We start from the raw sequence: 25,065 nt of genomic DNA on the forward strand, positions 1-25,065 counted from the left end.
TACTGTGTCAGTTATTTTTGTGGTTTCCTCCTAAATGTGTGCTGCTTACAGTATGCCACCTGGTCGCTAAATCCTAACATCACCTGTGCTGTGGCCTGAATTATCCCAAACACATGAGGGCAAAATACTCTGTAAATACCCTGCCACACACTTCTAGTGGGTCCTAAGTGATGATAAAGAGGGATTACTTTTTAGACGAGTCTATATAATTTTTTAGGAAAATCCTGCATAGTATACCTTTAATAGCAAGGACAGATTACCAAACTGAACAGTCTTCTAATACCAGTCAACTGACAAATGACTCAGTACGCACCCAACAGTTGCCCTCCTGCCTTGTGCAACATTATCAACTATCCAAATAGAAATGTGCAGAAAGTTGATGGGCAAATCTGTGACTTACAAAAAAAAACCCTGCCAAAATAACGACCTTCTCCTAAAATACTGCTAGTTCTGTGGTGTTGGCATTTCAAAAGTGTTGCTTGCAGTGCATCAAGGGAGCATCAATTGACATGTCAAATGAGGCGTGTCAATTATCACTTTCTGTGCGTTTGCCCCTTCAATATTTTAAAGTCTTCTCTACACTGCCAGGAATACATTTTCTAGCAGAGAAATGCTGAAGACTTTTATCTATGAATTATTTTTGCTGGAATATGCCAGTTAAAGTTAAAAACATGGCATCTAAAAATACTGGATGCTGCTTATGCTGCTCGTGTACTAACCCAAAAGTCTACGTAGTAAAATTGTGAGATCTTTGTACTTACTCTATACTCTGGTCGATTTACGCCTCTTGCCACTTTGTGCCTTTGCTCCATTACATTCAAGAGGGAAACATTATGCTTCTTTCTTCATAACATTCATGTAACAGCAGTGACACAAAAGGAGTGTACAGCCATGTTAGCGGCCCCTGGAAGCTGTATTTGTATATCACCGTTCTAATATTCTCATAATGACAATGTTTGAGCAAGTAATATTTACTGTGTTCACCATCCTAGTTCAGCCTGTTAGCATGCTAACATTTGCTAATGAGCAATTAGCATAAAGCACAGCTGACAGGTGCAGATTTCAACATGAATGTAGCAGAGGACTTTTACTTTGACAGAATTCAAGACATTTACACCATTTTTTTGTTTTATTTTTAGGTTTTAGTCCTTACGTGTTTTCTAGGCTTGTGTTTTTTATCTGTTGTTTTTAACTTGTTTTCTTTTCTTTTTTACTGTGAGCTGCTTTTGGATTAATGCAATTAATCAAACCTAGTCTAACCAATAATTGATACAGAAAAACTCACCAGAATGCAGGAGGGGAAGTGTTTTCTGGCAGAAGTCCTTAAAACCCCTCCTCTCATATTTGTCGTCCTTCATGTTAAAACAACATGTAGGCCCTTGACTGTCTCTGATGTGAACGAAAGTATTCAGTCACACACCAACATTTGACAAATTAATATTTTGATGGTTTTGGCTAGAGAAAAAATCAGAAGATCACCAAATTCAATGGGATTCATCCTCTGGGGACTATGAATGTTTGTACAAAATTTCACAGTACATTAAAAATTAAAGTTTCACAGCTATGGCAGTGAGCCTTCTAGCAGATGGATGAGTAAGAGTTGGGGTTACAAAAAGTACAAACTCTATCTTGGGCTTCTCTGCACCTCAGAATGAACTGATGCCCAATTCCACCACGGACCAGCCTTCATAACATGAAAATTGTATCTTCTTCTTCCCCCTTCTCCTTTTCTCTGTCTCTCTTTTTTTATTGTGTAAGTAAATTGGGATTCGTACAGGATTACAGCCTGGCAGTTTCTGCCTGTCGTATGGTTTTTGATTATAACTTTTACTTTCCTTTTTTTGGAAGAAATTACAAGAAAATAACAGCCCCAAAAAAAAAAAAAGATATCGACATAATAGAGAAGCTTCCAGACCAGTTACACAAGCTTTTATTGTGTATGAATATAGAACATTTCAATGAACAGTACATGATTTGACTATCAAGTCTGTCAGTACTGCTCCCAAATGTACAAATGTATAACCTTCTCTTACTTGTGGTTCCTCTATAAAATTTAATGGATAATAATTTCCAAAAAAAAGAAATTTAAGAAAATAATATAATACAGTGTGATAGAATAAATTAAAGGTCCAGTTTGTAGGATATAAGGATATATTGACAAAAATGCAGTATAATACAAGGTACGAGGTAGATTTGTTTGTCAATTTTTAAAAAAATATTTTAAAAAATGACATTAAAATTGATTAATTAATTAATAGTAGTAGTAGTAGTGTATTTTCTTTAGTGTATAATCACCTGAAAATAAGAACTGTTGTCTTTTTTGTTACCTTAGAATGAGCTATTTATAACTTCATAGGGAGTGGGTCCTTTTCTGCAAATTTTGCCATGCTGCACCATCATTTTTCTACAGTAGCCCAGTATAGATAAATAAAACACTGGCGAGGGCCAGATAGATGGGGACGTTTGCATTTCTGTACAGGCCACCATAGTTCTTCTACACTAGAGAAGTTTCTATTGGTTGCAGTTTGAAACTCTGACTGCTAGATGCCACTAAATCCTACACACTAAACCAGTGATACTTGGCTTGCCTTTCTCGGTGGCCACATTTGTTAAATGACTGGAAGCCAGAGGCCAGTTAATAAAAAACATTAATATTGATCAGATGAAAATAATAAACTAGGCCAATCAAGCCATAGGGGCAGTCCACATGTGTATGCAAGAGAATTTCAGGCATTTGGGGACATTCAGAGCTAAGCCCGCACCAAGATCCTCCCTTGGCACTTTTTTCTTTAAAAAAACGAGTTCTATTTTGATCCTTTTTATGCTCTTTGACACCATATTTACATTCCAAGTAAAAAATCCCAGTGTAAATCAATGTATCTTCATTGTAACTAAGAAAATGGTTGGTGGGCCACCCAGCACCTGATTGCAGGCCTTGCATGGACCGTAAGCTTAGTATCAACAGACCTTTAAACCACCAAACAGTAATAAAATAGCAATAGCATGAGCTCCACTGTGGCCAACGAAGTTGATGCATCAGTAAGAATAATCCAACAGTATGATATGAATTATAACTTTGACAGAGGCCAGTTTACCCATATACCTGTAGTGGGTATACCTTTTACTGTATTAAAGAATATTATTGGAATGCAATAGATAAAAAAAAAAACACAATGTCAGATCTACAGATCAAAACCATTAACCACAAGTTAACCATTACAATCACTAAAACATTCTATATTTATGATAAAGTATGATAAAGAATTATGCTTCAATGGCCTATATAAAAACTGTGGAAAACTCTTGGAGGAATACAACAAGAAGTAAAAAATACAATTAAGGCTCCACAGGCATGCCAGTGTGTCCCTAGAGGAATATTTTTAGAGTACTGCTGTGACTTTTCATCAGGGATTGAGTGACAGGTTTGCCTACCAATTTGCCGCAAACTTTCAAGTGGTGATGCACCTAAAAAACATTTATTTATTTACTTATTTACTTCTAAATTGCTTTTTCAAAACTGCATGATGGCATCAGCAGGCTCCGAAAAGTGGGCCCCTTGCTCCTGCCTGTGTCAGGCTGAAAAAGGAAATCATTAATATAGCATTAGAAGCTGGCTGTGAACTTATAACTGCCCTGGGCACACATCAGCATACATGCAGTACTGTTCTCTGCTGCTACACCTTCCCCGAGGTTCAAATGTCATCCTTCACTGTCATTACATTTCTGCCCCCATTAACTATTGATTATCTCCACTTCAACATTTTGAGCCCTCCTGTGGAAATGGCCCACATGGCTGCGCATGGCTCGCTACCCGTACGCTGCAGATTGGGCGGAACAGAAGTGCCCTCCTCCTGGTTTTTACAGTAAAAGGGGGGGCACTGCTTCACAGGGGGGCAGGGGTTAAGAGGGACACAGTGGGACAGAGCAGCAAGGACTGCCTTCACTGTACCCTTCCTGCCCATTAGCAGTATGCTTGAACAGACAACTGGAGGTTAAGTTGTTCTCTTCCAGGACCCGTGAGAGTTTTGCCACAACATGTGTTGAATATTTACTGTGAGGTTAGTCCAAGTTTGCTTCTGTTTTTCAGGAGAGTGCAGGTAAAAAAAAAGTTTGTTTGAGCAGGAACTTTGTGCCCTCTGCCATCAACAAAGTGCATCCATAATACCACGGACTAGTCAGTGCAGGTTTGTCTTTGTATACCTGCCAAAACCTCGAAATGGCTGTGCGTTGCAAACTGCTAATGGCTGCTGTTACAGCTCTCTATTGTTTTCTATATTTCAGTTTCACTGCTGTTGGATGTTTTTCGTGTCCAGGCTGTACATGCACATTTTCTCTTCGGTGAAAAACATCAAGAGATGGAGAAAAGTGCATGTTTGTAATGATATATTCTGGTTGTTTTAAAAGGGTCAGACCAAATACAAGGGCGGAAATATGGGGTTGGGGGCATTTGAATGGAGGGTTTGCTGCTGCCCCCCTGAACAGCAGTTTTCTCCCAGAAAATTTTAAACACCATAATTTTAATTTCCTGTATCTTGTGAATTTTTCTGCATCAGTTTAATTGTCTTTTATTTTGTCAAAACTAGAATTACTCAGTTATATGCCTCCACCAACTGGTCAAATCACAGTAACCTTGACCTTTGACAACCGAATTCGAATCAGTTTGTCTTTGAGCCCCTAGATGTTTGTGCCATATTTAAAGAAAATCCATCAAGGTGTTCTTGAGATACTAAGTTCACCAGAGTGCCACGGAGGAGGTCAGAGTGACCTTGACCTTTGATCACTTATTTCTAATCAGTTCATCCTTGTCTCAAAGTGGACATTTGTGCTGAATTTTAAGAGATTTCCTCAAGCTGTTCTTTAGATTGTGTTCACGAGAATGAGACAGATGCAAAGTCACAATGACCTTAACCTTGGACCAATATCAATATCATGTTTATATTGAGGAGGACAAATGCACATGTTCTAAATATTTTGGGGTTGTGTCCCCTGCATCCTTCCAATATCTACACATAGGGACAGAAACATGGAAATATATAATCTTATTGTCAGTTTGTTTAATATGTGTGAAATAAGTGTGAAAATTAGAAAAATATTATATCATATTCCATCAGGTGCTTAAATACCTTAAATACCTCAATGGATATACAAAGTCCAACAAACTTGTGTGTTTTTTAAAATAATTGTTTCTACAAGAAAAATGCTCTTCCACTCAACTGTAATTCCAGCTGAGTGGAAATTTGTTGTCCTGATTAATATACAATTAAAGCTCAAAGCCACTTAAAAGTGAACAATGCATAAATCATCAGAGTAGATGTTAAGAGTCAGAGTAATCGGCAGAAACGTCAAAGATTTTCCTCACTAACAAAGTCACAGTAAAACAGCCACTTTGTATTCATAAAAAGTTCCATTTATTTCAAAGTCATTTCATCAACAAATATTACAAATCTGCATTGTTTGGGGGGTAGACCCACTTCAGAAACACATGAATAAAACATTTATCACAATAATTGCTCAATGTCCAGTTCAGATGCTGGAAGTTGAAGCATTCCAGTCATCTAGCTTGGAAAATAAACTAGAAACATGCTAGTGTACAGAAACAATAAATGAGTTAGTTAGGCCAGTCCCGCTCTACAGGATTACTGTGCAGAGTGAAATCCACAAGAATCCAATGTGGCTTTAGGATAATCCCATCAGAACTGCAACATCGCAACGCTACTACAGAACACCCAAGCCTGTTAGCACTGATGAGAGCCTATAGTGAAGGAAAGGTTAAGTTGACAATCCTTGTTAAAAAATACTGACACACTGACTTCTGTACAAGAAAGACATTTTAAAAGCCTGCTGCCTACAAAGCACCACGTCTCATGATTCTAGTTTGCATTATCTAACAATTGTAAACTATTACACAAATAGAAAACTAAGTCAATATTTGCATCATGTAAATGAAAATATATGCAAGATACCTCTCTTGGAGTAAGTCTCCATATAAAGCTCTGTAACGTGAATCCATTTGAAAAAATAGCTTTTTCTAGGATACTAATCCAAGCCTGAGTTACCCACTTTAATTGTTATGCATGTCCGCAGATAATACTGAGTTAATATGCACCTCTGCTGCCTGTTTTAATTAATGAGGACATGTTTTGATACTACCATCGTTTCAGTCTGTTTCTAATACTCTCCTGATTAATGGAAAACAAGTGCTACACAGGCAAAACTTTCACACACCGGTGTAAGCTATTTTTAAGCCTATATGCTACATTTTAAATATTTTCTTATCATTTAATAATGTCTTACCAGTCAGCTGCACTGACAAGACTTAAAAAACAGACATCAATAAGGAGCGAACTTCTGGCGCTCAGATTTTTTGATGGTGGAGGTTGGCATTTTTGCGGTGTAAGGGGATAAACCCTGAGTTAGGCTGGAAGCGGCTGCTGGGTGGACAGCCAGGAGAGGGAGAGTTTTCATGCCAAGCAGGCTGGAAACGGGGACGGCGTAATGTGGGTTTTGGATGGTTTGTAAGGTGGAGGGAGAGTGGACGTTAATGGTGGGGGCTGGGGGGGTGGCCGCCAGGACGGCCATAGAGGTAGCAGCAGTGGAGGCAGTGGGAGCGGACTGAGAGAAGCTCATGTTGAGGTCAACGGGGGTCGCAGAGGAAGCGGCCTGCATGGTGTATTTAGCCATCTCTAAGCTGCAGGTCGTGATGTTTTGGAGGGGGAGTTGAGATGGTGAGGGGTTAAGATGAGACAGTGAAAGATGAAAAGGAGGAGAATGGGTGAGACAAAGGAGAAGGGAGGTGAGAGAGAGGAGAAAACATAAGTATCAAAGAAGGAATGTGTTAAAAAGCAGAGACAATAAGGATTTTAATGCAGTCCATAGAACGGAGCAGTGAGACGGAACAAATCCAGCCTCACTCTGAGCACAATAACTCTGCCCTCATACAATAGCATAGTGTTTGGCTGTCTTATCAGGCCGCGATGTGATGCCCTGCTGGACGTGGCCGCCCTGCGTAATGTCTTACCTGGCGTTGATGAGGTACTGGGCGACGCTTATGCTGGCCGGCGAGCCTGTGATCGTGACTTGGCGCATGGCTGAGCCATCAGTGGCGCTGGCAATTTTGATGTGAGCTCCAGAGACCTGGCGGATCTCATTGATCTTACTGCCTTGTCTTCCAATTATGCAGCCAATAAACTAAAGAGGGAGAAACAGAAAGATGCAAATGAAAAAAACGGCTCATGTTTTCATGCTTTTCAGGAATTGTATTTTAAAACAGCTTTTGGATGCAGCTGCTGTGGTGAGAGCACCACCACAGTCTTCTGCTAATTGTCCACAGAAGAAAACCACATACCCAGAAAACATCTCTTAGTTGACAATGCTGTGAATGATGTCACAAGGACACTGGCTAGTTTGACATTTTGGGTGATACACTTATTTTCTTTATAGTCAAAAGTCAAAATGCCCAACTTCACAGCATAAAAAAATGTTTTTACTCTGTAAGTAATTAGTAAATAAGTAAACTGGTGTCTAAGTGGTTGTGGTGTTTGGCACACCCCAAAAACCACAACCTGCTGTTTAAATACTTAGGTCTTTGTACAGTTAAAGCAAACAAATAAGATATAAAGTTAGTGACAGAACCAGACTAGCTGTTTTCTCGTTTCCATTATGCTAAACTCATCACAAGAACGGAAATTAAAGATATTTGCTAAATTTGTTACGCAATACAACCTCTAAAAGGTTAGATTTTAATGTCCGTAATTCCATAGAAATATAAAGTCTATATAACCTATAATAATGTAATTTTGAGATGATATATGATTATCTAAAGTAGCACAGCTAATAGACTGCTATAAGCCCTTGAGTGTTGTATCTTTGATGTCCTTCTTTTTTTGTATTATTCAAGCCACAACAAGGTTATACGACAACTATTATGAGTGTGGCTTATTTATGTAATAATTTATGTTTTTTAAAAAAAGGAGACAAGATAAATTGCCTTCTGCATCTAAAAAATGTGAATGTTTTTGTGTTAAAAAAAATCCTCATTACAGCTGTCCTCCTAGAAAGTGTTAATGGAATAAGTAGCATGAGGATTAACGGTGTGAGTTTTAGTGCTGAACAGAACACAAACAATGTGGCACTTACATCATTAGGTATTGCCAGCTCTTGTGAACTTGTGGGGGCAGATGCATCCAATCCTGCAAAGTAGGACAAGAAATGCGAACAACAGTATGGCACTAATGGCTTCGACTTGCATTGCATGACAAGTTAACCTATTTTGTCTAGTTTACCACTGATACATGGCTAAATTAGAAACAGAAAAATGGCAAGAAAATCTTTCTAGACAGACACATTTACTGCATTTATATTTTGAGCACACATTCTATGCACATATTTTATATGCTACAGTCAGATTTCATTGAAATATGTGTGTTATATAACATCAGGCTGCCAATAATGTTGTAGTGTTTTGTCCTCAGTTAGTTGTGGCAGAGTATATGAGTACATGGGGTGGTTGAGGTCAGGGATGGTCTGGCCAAGAAAATGTTAGATTTGGAGGAGAAGTGTTGCAGAGGTAGAGGATGGGGTCGAGAGATTAGGATTTGTTTTTTGGAGAGGGAAACTGGGCAAATGGAGCTGAAATTTTTGGGAGGATATGAGAAATAGTGAGAAATGGTTAAATATTTACTAAACTGTAAATATTTCTGACATTTTTCACATTCCCCTCTCAGAGAACTCTGCTGTTTTACTTTTGTGTTTTGTTTCGTCTGCTTCAATCTGTCACATGCTCCTTTTGGATTATAAATATTTCAGTGACTAACTTTCAAGATTGTTGATAATAAACTAGTGCGGTGGCTTAACCTTAAAGCCTCACTATTTGCTTTTCTTTTGTTTTTATCTTATTTTCTAGTACAAATAGATGCAAATAACAATGCAATGCAGGTTAGATTCACATCTCTGTAAAGCCACCGTCTACATAAAAAAAACCTGTGAGAGCGTCTGTAAACTCTGAGAGAATGGAGACATCCTTGATCCTCTCTGAAGTGACAGGGGTGTTGATGATGTGATTCGAAGAGGAGTGAAGACAGAGGGATAGATGGACTTCCCCAGGGAGCCGTGGGTACGTACCAGGGAAGGTAGGGTTGCTCTGCCCAAGGGAAGGGAGGGGGATATGCTGCATAGCCAACTGGTGAAGCTTGGTCAACTGCAGGGTAGGAAGGAAGTTAGAGCTAACCAATCAAACTGGATTATTTCAGAGGAGCTGACAGCTACAATACAGAGCCAATCTGAAGTTCACAAACATCACAGATGGTGTCAGTGTGAAGAGATTCATTTCCTTCAGAAAGCATGCTGGCTTCTCGTGGCAGACATCTGAAAATACAGTCACATCTCTGGCTACAAAGCTACAACTGATCATGAACTCTTCATTTTTATTTCAATCAATGCATGCTGCTACAATGTGTTAGTGTTAGTAATGTCAACAGATCAGGGTTATTGAAGTTTCATCTCTGCTGAGTAGGGTACACAGAGGGCATAGTGGTGACTTGGAGGGAGTGGGCAGGAGTAGGTCATTAGGGTAGATGTCAGTCACTCAAATGAGCATACTTACATCTTGATGTGCAAAGGCATACTGCCCTGGGATTGCAAAGGCCTGAAAGGAATAGGGGAAAAGATGTGGTCATATGAGGAGCAGAAATGTTTGAACATGGCACTTGAGATGTGAATTGGTCACAGAATATGAAGCGTGAGCTCCGAGCCGTGAGTGCATTTTTGAAAATCTATTCTCTTCCTCTTTTCCCTAGCTCTAATGTGTATGGATTTGATGGAATTTCATTTAAATGTCATCTGCTGTTTTTCCCCCTCTTTGACCATGGCCAGAAATCCAATAACATAAACAGATGTCTGATAGGTCAGAGCAGACTGTGCCAAATTCAGGACAGTGACTAGCCAGCTCATGGAAAACATGAGCTTTAGTCACGACATCTCTCAGGTCTCACACTGCAGGGGGATTATTAATGTAAATGACTGTTATTCATACCTCCGACACATTACAGCTTGCCTGAATACTTTCTAATGTGATCATTACCTCATCTTATTGCTTACAGCATTAAAATATGAAGAGCTTATTGCTGTATAATTACACAGATGTGTCCCTCTAGTGGTGAAATATGCTTAATGATCAGCGTGACTCTGAGCTCCCACAAAATAAGCAGCCGCTTCTATTGTTATGCTTTTAACAAAGCTGTTTAAAATCACTGCTAAATAACCCCCTGATTGCCACTTACTTGTGCAGAGTGTTGTGGTGCTAATACTGCATGGGCTCCAGCAGGTATGGCCTTGGGACGGTAGGGAATAGTCGCTCCTTTTGGCGGAGACTAGAAACACAGTCATGCAAACCAAAAAGGCAGAATTTATACACTGCTGCAACTGAAAAAAAAGAAGTCTCGCTGGCACTGATGCATTTTATATCCCTTTTTATATCGCTTGCTGAATCTTTTTATTCCCCTTTCATCACTTGAGAAAGTTACATGAGACCTTGGACCAAAGAAACCTATGATACAGCTGTATATAGGCCTGAAATGGCAAACTGATTGAATGTTTTTGGGTTTTTTTTTGACAAAACAACAAGGTCAAATGGATGCTGAACTTCAATCTAAACTTATTCTACATTACTTAAAAGAGTCATTTTTTAAAATTATTTATATTATGTAAATATGTAAAGTATAATATTTGTACCCAGGTGGGTACTTCTGCAGTTGGAGGCATGTAGAAAACCAAAGAATTTAAGTAGTTCAACTAAACTAGAATTACAGCTTCACAGTTGTACGCCTCCACAAACCACATAAGTTGCATTTACAGTTTACATCCATGTCCGTGGAAAAAAAAAGGATGCTTCCCTCAGGCAGCACAGAAGATCTATACAATTGCCACAGATCAAAGTTGCCATACAAGATTAGTGTAACCAATTCAGTATCTGACAGAATTTCTTCCCCTCTGTGCCTGAATTATGGTGTTGAATAATGGACAGGAAAGTGTTCTTTGCAGAACATTATGATATCACAGTGAAGTTACCTTTAACCTTTTGGATATAAAATGTCATCACATGATTTTAGCATTTTGAATAACGTATGCCTGCTGTTAGGGTCAAAAACATATTTCGTGAGGTCACATGACCTTGACTTTTTTACCTTCAACCACCGAATTCTAATCCATTCGCCATTCTTGAGTCCATGTGGATGTTTGTGCCAAATACGAAAAAAAAATTCACATGATGCATTCACAAAAATGTGGCAGACGCAATGTCACAGTGACCACCAAATTCTAATAGTTAAAGTGATCATTTGTGCCATTTTTTTTTTTAGAATTCCCTCAAGCCCTTTTTAAGATATTATGATCACGAGAACGAGAGGGATGCAAGGTCACAGTGACCTTGACATTTGAACACCAAAATCTAAACATTTCATCACTGGGTCCAAGTGGATGTTTGTGCAAAATTTGAAGAAATTACTTTAAGGTGTTCGTGAGATATTGCACTCAGAAGATGAGAAAGACTAATAAACCTACCCCAAAACAAATGCCTCTGGTGTTATCACCAGTGCTGAGGTATAAAAACAGGACTTATGATTTGACTGTAAAAAAAAAAACCCAAAAAACATATATATATATATCCACATATTTGTGTTAAGGAAGACTGACATCTTTTGACAGGGCTTTGGGGTTATATCTGACAAAAAATTATTCCCAAAAAAGTGATATCATAGCAAATAGTGCCCTTATTGTAGCACATCTAATAAACACGACCAACCGCAGCCTGAACACTATCTTTAGCCTTGCAGGAGCAAAATGTTGCTGAGACTGAAAATACCTTGAAAGTGCCACTGAATACCTTTTACCTCCTCCTACGTAAACAAATGTGACATACTTGACGCCTAAATAGAGCTGTTGAACGTGAAGATCATCTGCTGTCTGACAGTGCTTACCTCCAGCATGACAGAGCAGATGTGTCTTACACACTGAGTGATGGCCTGTGGAGTGCCGGAGATTGTGACAGCCCTCTCTGTAGAGTCCGGCAGCATGTCTCCTGCCACCTGAACCTGAGCGCCTGTGGTCTTAACAACAGAAGAAACAAAGGCTATTTATTGCTGAAAAGAGCACACCATCAGCCAAATTGAAATGCTGTTTCAAGCACCCGCAAATTACCGCGAACACAGTTTGACATGCAGGGAGCAGCTGCAAGCCAAATAGCAATGTGTGCTCCAATATTTGAAGAGGCATACACAAATATTGTCCATTCAGAATGAGTATTCAGCCTCCGCCGATCTTTACAGGAATAATCAGTGGGATTTTCATGAGCAGCAACAGCAAAAACATACATACATTTTAAGGCTGAGAAAAGCAAGAAAAGTTTGAGTGGAGTGTTTGATACTCGAGATGTCAAAGCAGCAGGGAGGAGGTTTTCGGTCCCTGTTTGGGTGCAGAAAAACAACTTCCTGGTAGAAAATAAAAACGAAAAAAGCATTCCTACCTCTCTGATCTCTTTGATCTTTGAGCCTCCTTTGCCAATCAGGGAGCCACACTGGCTCCCTGGGAAAACCAGGCGAAGTGTCACAGGTGGCTTGCTTGTCACGTTGCTGTTTGTCATTGCTGCGGTGATATCCTGAGGGAGGATTCAAAAATATGTTTTTTTCAGCAACGTCTGTAGGAACGGCAGCTTTATTTGACAAGTCTGTCTTTCTTTGCAAGCCAATAAAAGGTGCACTCAGTGTCCTTCGCATTTCAGACAAGATCTTTATATAATATTTCCTAAATTCTTGTGTAAAACAGCAGGATTTTATCACGATATGTGAAAAGTTGCAGCCATAGTTTGTCGCACATTTGTTTCACTGTACCTCCTCAAACTTCAGTGCGATCATGGAGAAGGCTCTGAAGATGCCCTCTGTGGGTCCTGTGATCGTGACTATTCTCTCAGGAGATGAGCCCTCTGATATGTTGATTCGAGCGCCACTCTGTAAACACAAATCCACAATTATTCCAGCCTCGATATGTTGTAATTGATCTGCCAGAACACATTAAATGATACGTGTTTTCACATTAGTCAATGCTCACCTCCTCCCTCATTTTCTTTACCGTTTCTCCTTTCTGGAATCATGTGAGGAAAATATAAATCAGCAGAATTGATTAGTTTTACAAAAGGAAGGAGATGAGAAAATCAGAGAGAAAGTGGTATGAATCAAAAAATGCTGATGGATTGGAAAAAAATAAATCTACCTTCCCAATTATGCTGCCAACTTCCTGTGAATAAAAAGATAACAGCGCTTAACAAGCAAGCAGCATCACAAGATTTTCTCCTAACAGCTTTTCACATTAAGAGCAGGATGTTATCATTTTAACAAAGATGATGTGCAATTACCAAACCATTAGGACGTTGTGACAAATATACAGTCAACTATTTCCGAATCTGTCTGTTACCTTTCCGTGCATCAGCAGCCTCAGTGTCAGTGTAACATTCAGACTCCCATCTGAAGCCATTTCTTCCTTGTCAGACATTCTCTCTGTTTTCCAAGCTTTAATTTAAACCCTCTGCAAAAAGAAAGAAAGTGTTTGCTCAAGACAGTTCTTGTTTATAAGGATAGCTCTGGTATTTCAGTGGGTTATCTGTTAAAATAAAGAGGTCATCTACAAGATCCTATTTTTTAAAAGGAATATTATTACAGTGTCAAACTGTGTGTTGAGTGGTGAACTTTAAAGGGACAGTTCACCCCAAAATAAAAAAAAATATATTTTTCCATTTACCTGTAGTGCTATTTATCAATCTATATTCTTTTAGTGTAAGTATTTGGAGCTATCAGCTGTATAGATGTCTACCTTTTCTTGAAAACAATGGAACTAGATGGCACTCGGCTTGTGGTGCTCAAAGCGCCAAAAAAATACACCTGGAAAACTCAACAGTAATGTCTCTTTCTATAAATCATGACCCGGTTACTTAAGATAATCCACAGGCTTTGTTGTGGGCAGTTTTATGTAGAAACTATTTTCTCTCTACCAAACAACACCTGTGAACTGTATCACTGCGCAGAAGGAAGCATTCATTTACTGCTAGCTCACCTCGCACCAATGAGCCAGCTGATGTTAAAGCTCAGCAGGGCAGCGTTCATGTTTATCATGTTTATTCATCTCCCGTTATCACAAGTACGAACCTGCACTGTGGTACAGTTGGTGGGTAGAGTTCAATAGAGAAAAAATAGTTCCGACATAAAACTGCTCAGAACAAGTTCTGTGGATTATCTTGAGCAACTGGGTCATGATATGTGGAATGAGACATTGCTGTTAAGTTTTCCAAATATATTTTTTGGGGCGCTTTACACTATCCAGTACCATTATATTTGAGAGAAGGCAGACGTCTCTGCTGCTGATATCTCCCAACACTCGGCAACTCACATCAGAGCAGTCAAGTTTGATAAATAGCACTACCGGTGAGAGAAAAAATATGTATTTTTGGTTCTCGGTTGGACTGTCCCTTGAAGTTTCAATAAATTTTCAGCCTTTTCCAGTCTTTGTCTGTCATGCCATTGTGTTTATCATCACTGCGCAAGCTAACTACCCTTTTCTTCTATTCATTGCAGCCAAACTGCTGCAGCTGCAGGAAATGTGAAGTATCATTTCCTGTGCTCTACAAGATTTTATTGGGAAAAGAGGTACCAGACACAGAAAATGTAAAAGCTTTCATGAACTGTGTGTGTAGGCTGCATCGTCATTGTTAAATCAGTCTGCAGCAGCGATAAAATAGATCTCTATTTAAAAATGTTACAGATCATTACCTTAACCATGGGGAATGTAAAATACTCCAAAGTTGGAGCAGTGATTTTTATGCTGCTAAAAGGAGCCAAATCCCCTTTTATAGAATTTATCAAGGGGCCGCTGCTCTCTGAGGAGTTGTGGATCATTGTTGTTTGTCTCCTGACCGTGTAGTTGTGAGTGGGGGAAGATAAGCCTATCACTAGGTGCAATCTTCACGTGGGACCGTGTCTTTAGTTCCGGCTAAATACAAGTTGTGTGAGTCCCTCGGATAAGATAAGATACAAAGGAAGCCACTTGTGCTTTGGAGGCCTGAGGATCAAGTGATGTGTGTGTGACTGTCTCTTAATATCACACCACACAATGTCGGCTCTGTTGTGGCCGCGTATCCAATTGGTTGTACTTGCAGAACAAATAAAGAATGTCTCGATGCAGTGTAGAAAGGGCAGCTTATTGCACCATAACAGAGACTGAGACAAGACTTTCAGTCTGCAAAAGACCAAGGTCACCTTGTGTATTAGGCCATCACGGTTCTGAGACATACTTTTACCAGATATTTTTCACACTGGGTTTGGTAAAGCAACAGACATTGTTTGCAGAAAATTGAGAAATTTTTAACTACCTAATAATCTATTTGGAAAAAAAGGTCATTTAACATGGGACTACTTGCAAGGAGTGATTAAACAATCACATGTGAAACTTCACCTAAATCTAATGCATATGGTTAATATACTTTGGAGTAGTAAAAAGGAGGGAACATGATGGCGTCCTATTGGTGAGGGTGCATGAGGTATCCCAGTTAATCCGGAGTTTAAATTAATCCTACTCCAGGGTTTTAACAGTATGCATAGTGACATGTTTAAAGCAACAGTTCATCATTTTGGGAAAGACACCTATTTGGATTTTTTTTTGGAGAGTTAGACGAAGAGATCGATACCATCCTCGTGCTTGTACAGTAAATATGGAGCTCTAACTAGCAGCCGGTTAGTTTAGCTAAGCAAAAAGACTGGAAGCAGCCAGCCTGGCTCTGTCCAAAGGCAACAAAGTCCATCTAAGAGCAACTTGAAAGCTCAATAATTAAAACACTAGATTTTGTTTGTTTAATCCATGTAAACAAAGTGTAGAAATAGTGTCTACGCTGGGTTAAATGCCCTAATATTCTGTGGTTCTGAAGAGCAGCCAAGCAAACAACAGAGGCTCAAGAAGTTACTGCTTTGGGCCATAAAAAGCAGAGCTGGACAGAGCCAGGCTGGCTGTTTCCCCTGCTTCCATTCTTTATGCTAAGATACAGCCTGTTATCATTCTCAACTCATCAAATACTGCTGCTTGGTCAGTGAGTTTGGCGTCAGACATCGGTGAAAAGCACCTGCAATATGATATGAAATTTTAATTTGTCAAGTTTATTTGAAACGCTGCCAGTAACAATGTCATATAAGTTTAGATAAAATAATCCTTTATTAGTCCCACAATGGGGAAATTTGCATTGTTACAGCAGCAAGGTGTGTACAAGATAAATAGTAAAAAAAAAAAAAAAAAAGACACCAACCTCAGCAGTTAAAAAATATTTACACCAGTTGCACATGAAAATAATTGCACATTGTGATAAAAAGGGAGCTGGAATGTCAGTGTACGGCAGGTAGGAGAGGGATGTTGGATGAGTCCAACAAACACCAGACTTTCACCCAGATGATCGCTTTTCACCTCCCAAATGATGTTTTGTTTTTTTTTAATCTAACCATGTGCTTTTGATGCCTAAATCTAACCAGATACTTTTGTTGCACAAGGAAATGCATTACCTACATTGTACATTTATTTTGAAAGATAGCATATGCATCTAATGAGCAAAAACTGTACATTTTCTGTCAAAATGGAAATGTATTTTGAAAAAAAAAAACACAATTCATGTAACAGGCGTAAACTGACTTGCCGTCCTGGAACGTCAACAACAGACACAGGAGGGAACCTATATGTAGACGTGAAAGTCCACTGACCAAGCAGCGGTATTTGTCGATTTTGGATGAAAACATAGTAAAAGATAAGCTAGTTATCCACTGGCTGTATAGCTTCATATTTAATGGATGGATGTGAGAGTTGTGTCTATCTTTTCAGCCAAATGCAACAAAATGAATAAGTGTATTTCCCAAACTGTAAGACTGTTTCTTGAAAAACACAACCTGTGACAATCCCACAGAGCCTTGCTTGGATACTCACACAAACCAATAAATACAGAACTCTCTGCCGCCATTCCACACCTAAAAAAAAAAAAAAGATGAAAAATGGGTTTGACTCAGTGCTAACTCTGAGGATAACACAATTCGTAGTTGATATCCAATGAAATATGGCAATATCAGTGAACAAAAAGTAAATAAAACATAGCTCTACAGGAGCAGTTTTCAATAGGATATTGTTCCAGCACATTCCAGTGTTGATTATACCAGACTGAGCTAAAGGACTTACTCCAAACGACGTCATGACTAAGAAGTGTGTGTCTTACTGCTAACAAGACACACAGCTATTCTCCTGTTTGTGTATGTATCATTATAAAGTTACAGTGGATACATCAAATAAACAGCAACATCTCTGTCTAATCCTATAGGCCGGGATTTGTTTAGTTAATGCTAAGACCCTTTTGACCCATTTCTGTCACCTCTAGCACGTCAGCGCCCACTCAAGACTTCCGAACAAAACACTGGTGCACAACAGCACCCGCAGAGTATACATGATAAAACAGATAATCTACAGGAACCAAGCTCCCCGAGCACTGACAGGCAGAAATGTGCTTCAGACAATAAAAAACAGGGCATTAATCCTTGAGGGAAATGGAGAACATTGTCTAAGTGGATTACTTGAGGGGTTTCATTAGAAAATGCATTCCAAATTTGAGGCTAAAACAAAAGATTTTTTTTTACATTCTGGATTGTAATGCAAAGATGATTGTATTTTACATGATTATTACAAACAATAGCGCTCCAGTTTAGAGATTAAAGCTCCTAAACTAAAATATTCAAACAATGCTCTGTACATTTTGAAACACGTGTTAAATTATTTATCCTTATCACATTGAAAGATTTCTACTAACTCATGCCTTATCACTTCTTAAATATTTAAAGGCAAAAATCATTCTATTAATAACTATCAAATATCAGACTATAAGCATGGGGCCGTGCAGCATGGCATTCCTCCCTCAACATAAAGGTTTCACTATCAGAGATTCACGCCTGGTTTTATGTGATAATTCATTGTAGCCAAAACTATCCCTGAACTTAAGAGTGCAACAAAATGCATTTGCGACACAGCAGGGTCTGGAAAATAACCAGCACAAATTAACTAATGGGAGTCAGGAGTGGCGCATTAAAATGAAGACACACACTCTTTTAAATGCACAGAACCAAAAAGAATGGCTGAATTAAAAGTTTAACTTCAACTTTTTGTGTCTGGCTAAAGCCCAACATTAATGCAGTCTGCTACATTGTTACCAGGAGAAACTAAGCTGTGAGGGAGTCTGACTCTCACAGTTGCGGCTCAGTGTGCGGCCTGTAGTACAACAAGAACGATTAAAGTACTGACCTTATATACAAAATACTTGCTCCTCTTCTGTTTTTCTCGTATCTCCTAAATGAACGGCCTTTTAGTTTGTAGTCCGTGTTCAATGTTTGCCCCCTTTGTTGTCAGCTATCCACAGAGTGGACAGATGGTTCCCTGTGCCCTCAGACCGGCTGGAGCGGAGGCTGGCTTTGCTATTAGTCCCTCAGCTTAGCCCAAGATAAGCCCCTACGCAGGGCAAGTGAACCCGCATCTCTTGCCTAATTCTCCCTGTCACAGCCACCAAAGAGGCGTTCCTCCACACGGAGATCCACGAGCTGAAGAGGCCTGAGGGCAGGGCAAAGAGGCTCTTTGGCTGGATACTGTCCAGCGCAGATAGAGCGGGCCACAGTTACAGCCGCCACAACAAATAATCAGAGAGGTCTAGCCTTTTGCAGCCATCAAAAACACACATAGAGACACTGAAGAGAAGCTTTGTTAACCGATGTTGCTCTGAGACTAACAACTCTGCATGACTGCTGTGTTCCTCATTAGATTTTCACAGAGCTTCCTGCCTGCACAGGGCCGGATTTTCTCTAAAAATAAATCTCCCTGTATGAAATCAGTGCTTTGTACAAGGACCCCAACTAATTGAGGGCTGGGAAGGACAATGTGGCATTTGAGGTATTTAGTGATGTTAAGCACAATGTCTTCATGGGGTGCTTCTCCCCCCGCGCTGCCTCTGCCCTCCCCCACACCAAGCCCTTCTGCCCTCATAATGAGGCCATACTGGATACAATGCAGCCCTTCTGCACAGAAAAATGTATTCAGCTGAGCTTCAAAATTGTGAGGGAAATGAATCAGTGAAGCATAAGTGGCATATTTAATTACTACTCACTGCGTTGCACGGGGACAATGACGGCTGCTGTGAGCCTCATGGTCGTCTATCAGAAATCTAAGCAGGCCACATTACATTCAACTAGGAATTCAATACAACTTCCAAGTTTTATTTCTGTGGTTAAAAGGATTGAATGAGAACACATAGATGAAAATAATCCTTTAAAGCAAAAGTATTTTGCCACTCTTCACTTTAGAGGACTTTTTCAGAGTTAACAAGAGGTTAGGTCAGGATTAGGGGTCAAGGAAAGGTCAATAAAACTCCCAAAACTGTAGTAAAAGTTGCGCTCTGCTTGTTTCTCGTCTGCAAACAGAATCAGAAGCACAACATATCTATAAAAGCTGTCAAGGGCATGGGCATCTGACAAAGTTTGACAATTATTTCTATCCTTTCAGAGACCATGAGATGATCAGGCATTTCATGCCAATCACTTGTGACTAATTTCCTCCCCTTCATGTACCTTGTGTGTCAATGAGATTAAGGAGTCAGGGATTATATGTAATGGGATTACTGTGAAGTGATTGCAGAGACTTGTTGGTGTAATCAGTTACAGCCATTGAAAGCAGGGTAGGTGTCAAATCAAAAATAGCCTTAAAAATAAAAGGAGAGGGGTCATAGTTGCATCAGTTTTATCTATATTGAAAGAATGGCTTTGGATAAATATGATATACACGTGGTTCTCTCATCAGTAGCTTTAATAACACTCTGCTAGTCTAGTAGCCTGACATTAAGTAATCATTACACTAAATAATGTCAACCAATCAACATTTTTTAATACGATTTTGAGTTCTGACCACTTTAAACGAATTTACTCCTTCATGGGGAGTGTGTGTCAATGAGGATAACAGTCAGGGGATATATGTAATCGGATTACTGTGTCATTACTGGGACTTGTTGGTGTAATCGATTACAGTTATTTAATGTAAATTTCCCATTTCTTGAAAAGAAATGCCTAAAGGATGAGTGGAAAGTGTTAAAGTTGCAAATCCTCTACCATGAATAAATGTCTAATAAAAGATAAATATAATTTTCTTGTGGATCAGTATCTGTGCTTAACTTTAATGCCCATGAATAAAATAATAAAATAATTGTGGGAGCTGAAAGAGGAAGGCAATTGTATAATGTGACAGTAATAGTTTTTAAAAAATTTATAAGACTTTTTATGTCTGAGCATTGGATTAAAGTTTGGAGCAGGTGGGTTAAACAAAGAAGATCAATAAAAATGGACCCTGAAAAATAACGGGGGAGGGGAAATGTGAATGCATGACTGAAGGATAAATGTAATGCTTACATTCTTATTTCATCATCATTTGTGGTTTCAGGCCTGGCAGCTTGACATGACAGCTTTCATACATGCAAAACAAAGGTGTGTATCACTCTTCAGTGTTCCCATTCATATTATACATGCCTGTAAAGTAATGCATAGCCATATTTTAATAATACTTAAGCTCTACATGTTTTTATGTCAAATGTATAGCTACATATTTCACAGTATATTCTAGAGCTGCAACAATTAATCAATTATTTTTCAATTATTAGATTAATCACAAACTAATTTGATAAATGATGAATTGGTTGGATTTTTTTTTTTTTTTTTTTTAGCAAAAAAAAAACAACAACTTTCTGGTTTGTTTACTCCTCTACAACAGTAAACTGAATATATTTGGGTTGTGGACAAACAAAACATTTGAGGACAACAATTTCACCTTTTGGAAACACAGATTAACATTTTTCACAATTTTCTGACATTTTATAGACCAAACAACTAATTTATTAATTGAGTAAATAATCAATAGATTAATCAACAATGAAAATAGGTTAGTTATTAGTTGCAGCCCCAGTACGCTATATTCATGTATTAGAAATATGTATATGAATTTTATTATACAAAAGAAAAAAAATATTTGTAAAATGTGTGAAATACATGTGTGCCTGTATTTTTTTCATATATTAATTTAATATATACTAGAATAATGTGTCATAATAACTAATCATACTAGCATTTTGAAAATAAATTTCCTGCCCTACTTCATATGTATTCTTTCGCCAAGTGAGCTGTTGTTTGCCCTGTATTTATGGTTTGCTTAGCAAGCAAGCAAAACTTTATTTATATAACACATTACATTCCAGATGGAAGCACAATGTGCTGCACAAAGTGCGAGGTACAAGTTGCAATCACACAACTAAGTTGCCAACTGACCATAAAAGCACATTAAATTCATTAAAATCAAAATTAATAAAATAAGAATTAAGATGGGGAATAAAGCAGTATATAGAAGCCTTTATTTAAAAAGGTAAGCCCAATTGAGATCGAGATCTCATTTTCAAGAGAGACCTGACTACATTATAAAGAAATTGAACAAACAATTTAAAATGTACAATATCAGTCATTGTAAATAAGATAATATAAAATAAATTTAAAAATACAGACTTGAGTTAGAACTGATTATCAAATATGTGAATACTAAAATTAGACCATTAGAAGAGGATAATGCATATTAATTAAAATGAATAAAATAACTAAAAATAGAGTAAAAAAAAATATGTATATACATATATATGTATACATGTGTATATATATGTGTGTGTGTGTGTGTGTGTGTGTGTGTGTGTATGTATATATATATATATATATATGCACTCATTACACATCAAGACTTAGGAAACATTGGCGAGATTTTTTGCATTGGAACTGTTTTTAAATTGAATGATGATCTGTGGTCTTTTTGTTCATTTTCTTTGCTTTTTCTCCTTTCTTTTTTAATGTTTTGGACCCTTCTGTGTGTCTGAAATAAAGTTGGAATTGAATCAAATTGAATAGTGAAAATGCTTAACCCTCCCTTCAACATAAATAACCATATTTCACAGTTTCTGGCTATGATAAATGGTGTGATTTTAGAGATTTAAAAAGAAAACATGCCTTTAAAACCCACTTCTGGGTTCAGTGGTTTGGAGGGTATTTAGAAAATATAGACACAAAATACAACCATTTAAAGCTGAACATCACTTCTGTAAGCCAAATCATAACCCTCAACAGTGCTTAAAAAATATTTTGCATATTTGCATATATATATTTTGCATCCCCTGTTTTGCACCAGCCCCATCCCTCTCATAAATAACGAACAGTCCCTAATGTCCCTGAGGTAAAAGAAAATGTTACTAAATAATTTACCCAGAAGTCTTGGTGGGACGGACGTAAAAGACAAAAAAAGATAGCTTGTCACATGATTGCAAAGTTTTTATTACAAACATGGCTCCCTCACAACCGAGAGTCAACCACTGACTAATGTTCTTTGTGCTTCTTAGCAGCTCATTGTCCGCCTCGACAAAGATTTCGTGGGAATTAGTGATTTATTATATGTCAACATGACTGCGCAGCCGTCTTCGTAGTAAATAATCTCGAGGCGATGTGCACGCGGACAACATAGGGAGGAGGAAAAAGCTCAGCCGCTGATCACCAGACTTTAGACCCTGAAAAAGTCAATGAGTTTCAAAGTAGTTGTGTGTGTTGAAACGCCTGCAGCTGCCCTGCGGTCTGCTCCGTAATAACCCTCTGCAGCCCAGAGCGCTCGATGGATTTCCAAAAACTTTGCACTTTTGACACTTTTAAGCAGTCGTGGAGTCACTACGGTTATGGGGAAAACTTACAAGACGTGATTGAGAAGGAGTTCACACGGATTAAAGGTAAAGGTTGTGTCCAGTCATGAGTAAAAACAGGCTTGTTGTCGCTGTCTTACGCGTCTGCTCTGCTATTGTAAACAGGAATAACATATCTGGATCATGCAGCAACTACTATGTACCCAGAGTCTCTGATCAGGGACTACTTCCAGGACATTTCAAGGAATGTGTACGGTGAGAAAAGTCACATTACGCGTCATTTTCATGAGTTCATTTATTCTTTATTTAGTCATAAAACTCAAAGCATTTAATTATTGTAATATGTCCTTATAGGAAACCCTCACAGCCACAATCCCAGCAGCAGATTGACGCATGACACAGTGGAGAGGGTCAGATACAGGTAACAGCTATTCATGCCCTTAGAAGCACTTCTAATGGGCCCCTGTGACTCCTTTGTATGGTACTTTTCTGGATCAAATGAGTGAAAAACAGAACATTTTCTTACAGGGTATTGCAGCATTTTAACGCCACCCCTGAGGAGTACTCTGTGATTTTCACTTCTGGTTGTACAGCCACACTCAAATTAGTGGCTGAGAGCTTTCCCTGGAGGCCCCAGACTGAGAGCGAAGCGGGGAGTCTCTTCTGCTACCTCACTGACAGCCATACCTCTGTAGTCGGCATAAGAGGACTGACTTCTAGCCGGGGGGTAGTTGCCCTGCCTGTCTCGCCGCAGGAAGTGGAAAACAGGGCAAAGGATGAAGCTCAAGGTGAAGATGTTATTTGCCAGACACCGCACCTCTTCTGCTACCCAGCACAGAGCAACTTCTCTGGGAGGAAGTATCCCCTTAGCCATGTGAAAGGCATCCAGGCGAGACGCCTTTACCCAGCGTGTGGCCGCCGTGGCCGCTGGTTTGTGCTGCTTGATGCAGCATCTCATATCAGCTGTGCCCCTCTAAACCTACAGGAATGCCCTGCTGATTTCATTCCCATCTCCTTCTATAAGATGTTTGGCTTCCCCACAGGTCTGGGGGCCCTTCTTGTTCGTAACAACGCAGCAGGCATACTAAAAAAGACTTATTTTGGAGGAGGCACAGCAGCAGCTTACCTTTCTGGAGAAGATTATTATGTGCAGGTGGCAAACATTTCTGACAGGTAAAGTACTGTACAGCCTGCCAAATCCTAGATATCCTTTGAAAGCTCACACTTCTAAAGCTGCTGCTTACTTATTCCTCTAAAATGTAATGTTTTCTTTCTCCTTGATAAAGATTTGAGGATGGGACTGTATCTTTTTTGGACATAATTGCTCTAAATCATGGTTTTGAAGCTCTTTACAGGATCACAGGTAGTGTAACAGCATAATGATTCATGGAAAAACATAAAAAGCATTAGTTCAATAGCAGAATAATAATATATGCAAGTTATTTGTGATCTGCTTCAGGTTAACATCAGCAGCATCCCTTCATCTTCATCCCCTTTTGCCTTCAGGGGGCATGCACAACATCCAACTGCACACGTTTGGCTTGGCACGCTACACTTACATGGTGCTGTCAAGTCTTTGCCATGGCAACGGGCGACCAGTGGCTCAGATATACACCGAAGGCCAATTTGAGAGTCCAAGCACACAGGGCGCAATCCTAAACTTCAACCTTAAGGATTCTCACGGACAGATAATTGGGTATTCTCAGGTGCATTCAATGAATAGGATTACTGGACATTTGACTGAACTTGAATTACTGCATGTTTATGCATAGGCAGTGTGGGTGAATATTAAAACAATTCCTCTGTTGCCCTCAGGTGGACAGAATGGCCAGTCTTTACGATATCCATGTGCGCACAGGTTGCTTCTGCAACACCGGGGCCTGTCAGTCTTTCCTCGGGATCACCAATCAGCAGATGAGGAGAAACCTGCAGGTACGAGATCACAGAATGTGGAAGGTGTCGATGATAAAGTGATACTTTGCTGATTTTCAACTAGCTTTGAATCAAAACAATGTGAATTGTATGTGTAGATGAACTGTGGTAAACTTTCCACCATTTAACCAGTGCCTAGATCTCCCTCCTCCCCCACGGCAAAAACTTGTATTTTACATCATGCGGAGTTTGGCTGGCTCTCAGGCTGTTGCTCGAACTACAGGCTGTACTTCAGCATTTTCTTATGGCCTGCCACATGCAGCCACTGCTACATAAAGAATATAGTAGCAGATCCAGAGCCAGACCCCCTTTTTTCTCTCTCTTTCTTT

At 39.1% G+C, this 25,065-nt stretch overlaps 2 protein-coding genes across 8 annotated transcripts in view; one reads left to right on the forward strand and one right to left on the reverse strand.

Moving 5' to 3' along the window:
- Positions 1 to 25,065, forward strand: part of mocos (molybdenum cofactor sulfurase) — a 76,580-nt gene that overhangs the window by 43,215 nt on the left and 8,300 nt on the right. For 2 of the 4 annotated variants that reach the window (XM_088086238.1, XM_088086237.1), the window contains 7 exons: positions 20,530 to 20,573; positions 22,970 to 23,059; positions 23,159 to 23,225; positions 23,333 to 23,977; positions 24,091 to 24,167; positions 24,311 to 24,510; positions 24,620 to 24,736. In XM_088086238.1, the coding sequence (XP_087942364.1) occupies positions 20,561 to 20,573; positions 22,970 to 23,059; positions 23,159 to 23,225; positions 23,333 to 23,977; positions 24,091 to 24,167; positions 24,311 to 24,510; positions 24,620 to 24,736 (1,209 nt within the window). In that variant the 5' untranslated portion in view covers positions 20,530 to 20,560. Of the gene's footprint in view, positions 1 to 20,529; positions 20,574 to 22,406; positions 22,892 to 22,969; positions 23,060 to 23,158; positions 23,226 to 23,332; positions 23,978 to 24,090; positions 24,168 to 24,310; positions 24,511 to 24,619; positions 24,737 to 25,065 lie in introns of those variants that run through there. The other 2 variants (XM_042501715.2, XM_042501712.2) reach the window with 2 other exon arrangements.
- LOC121954317 (poly(rC)-binding protein 3) lies at positions 5,386 to 18,861 on the reverse strand. Of its 4 annotated transcripts, none has more exons than XM_088086505.1 (14): positions 18,355 to 18,861; positions 16,999 to 17,039; positions 13,462 to 13,572; positions 13,261 to 13,284; positions 13,099 to 13,131; positions 12,882 to 12,998; positions 12,518 to 12,649; positions 11,973 to 12,101; positions 10,278 to 10,367; positions 9,602 to 9,643; positions 9,121 to 9,196; positions 8,137 to 8,189; positions 7,019 to 7,188; positions 5,386 to 5,752 (listed from the first exon to the last, which is right to left on the reverse strand). In XM_088086505.1, exons 3-14 carry the CDS (start codon positions 13,537 to 13,539, stop codon positions 5,716 to 5,718), a joined length of 981 nt encoding a protein of 326 aa, XP_087942631.1. In that variant the 5' UTR covers positions 13,540 to 13,572; positions 16,999 to 17,039; positions 18,355 to 18,861; the 3' UTR covers positions 5,386 to 5,715. The 4 variants fall into 4 exon arrangements, with proteins under 4 accessions (XP_087942631.1, XP_087942632.1, XP_042357650.1 ...); XM_088086506.1 differs by having other exon boundaries at positions 5,386 to 6,688; positions 8,980 to 9,196; positions 18,355 to 18,856; XM_042501716.2 differs by having other exon boundaries at positions 5,386 to 6,688; positions 18,355 to 18,851.

The sequence above is a fragment of the Plectropomus leopardus genome, chromosome 13, assembly GCF_026936395.1.
Source record: "Plectropomus leopardus strain MGB_pleo_1.0 chromosome 13, ASM2693639v1, whole genome shotgun sequence".
NCBI classification, from domain to species: Eukaryota; Metazoa; Chordata; class Actinopteri; order Perciformes; family Serranidae; genus Plectropomus; species Plectropomus leopardus.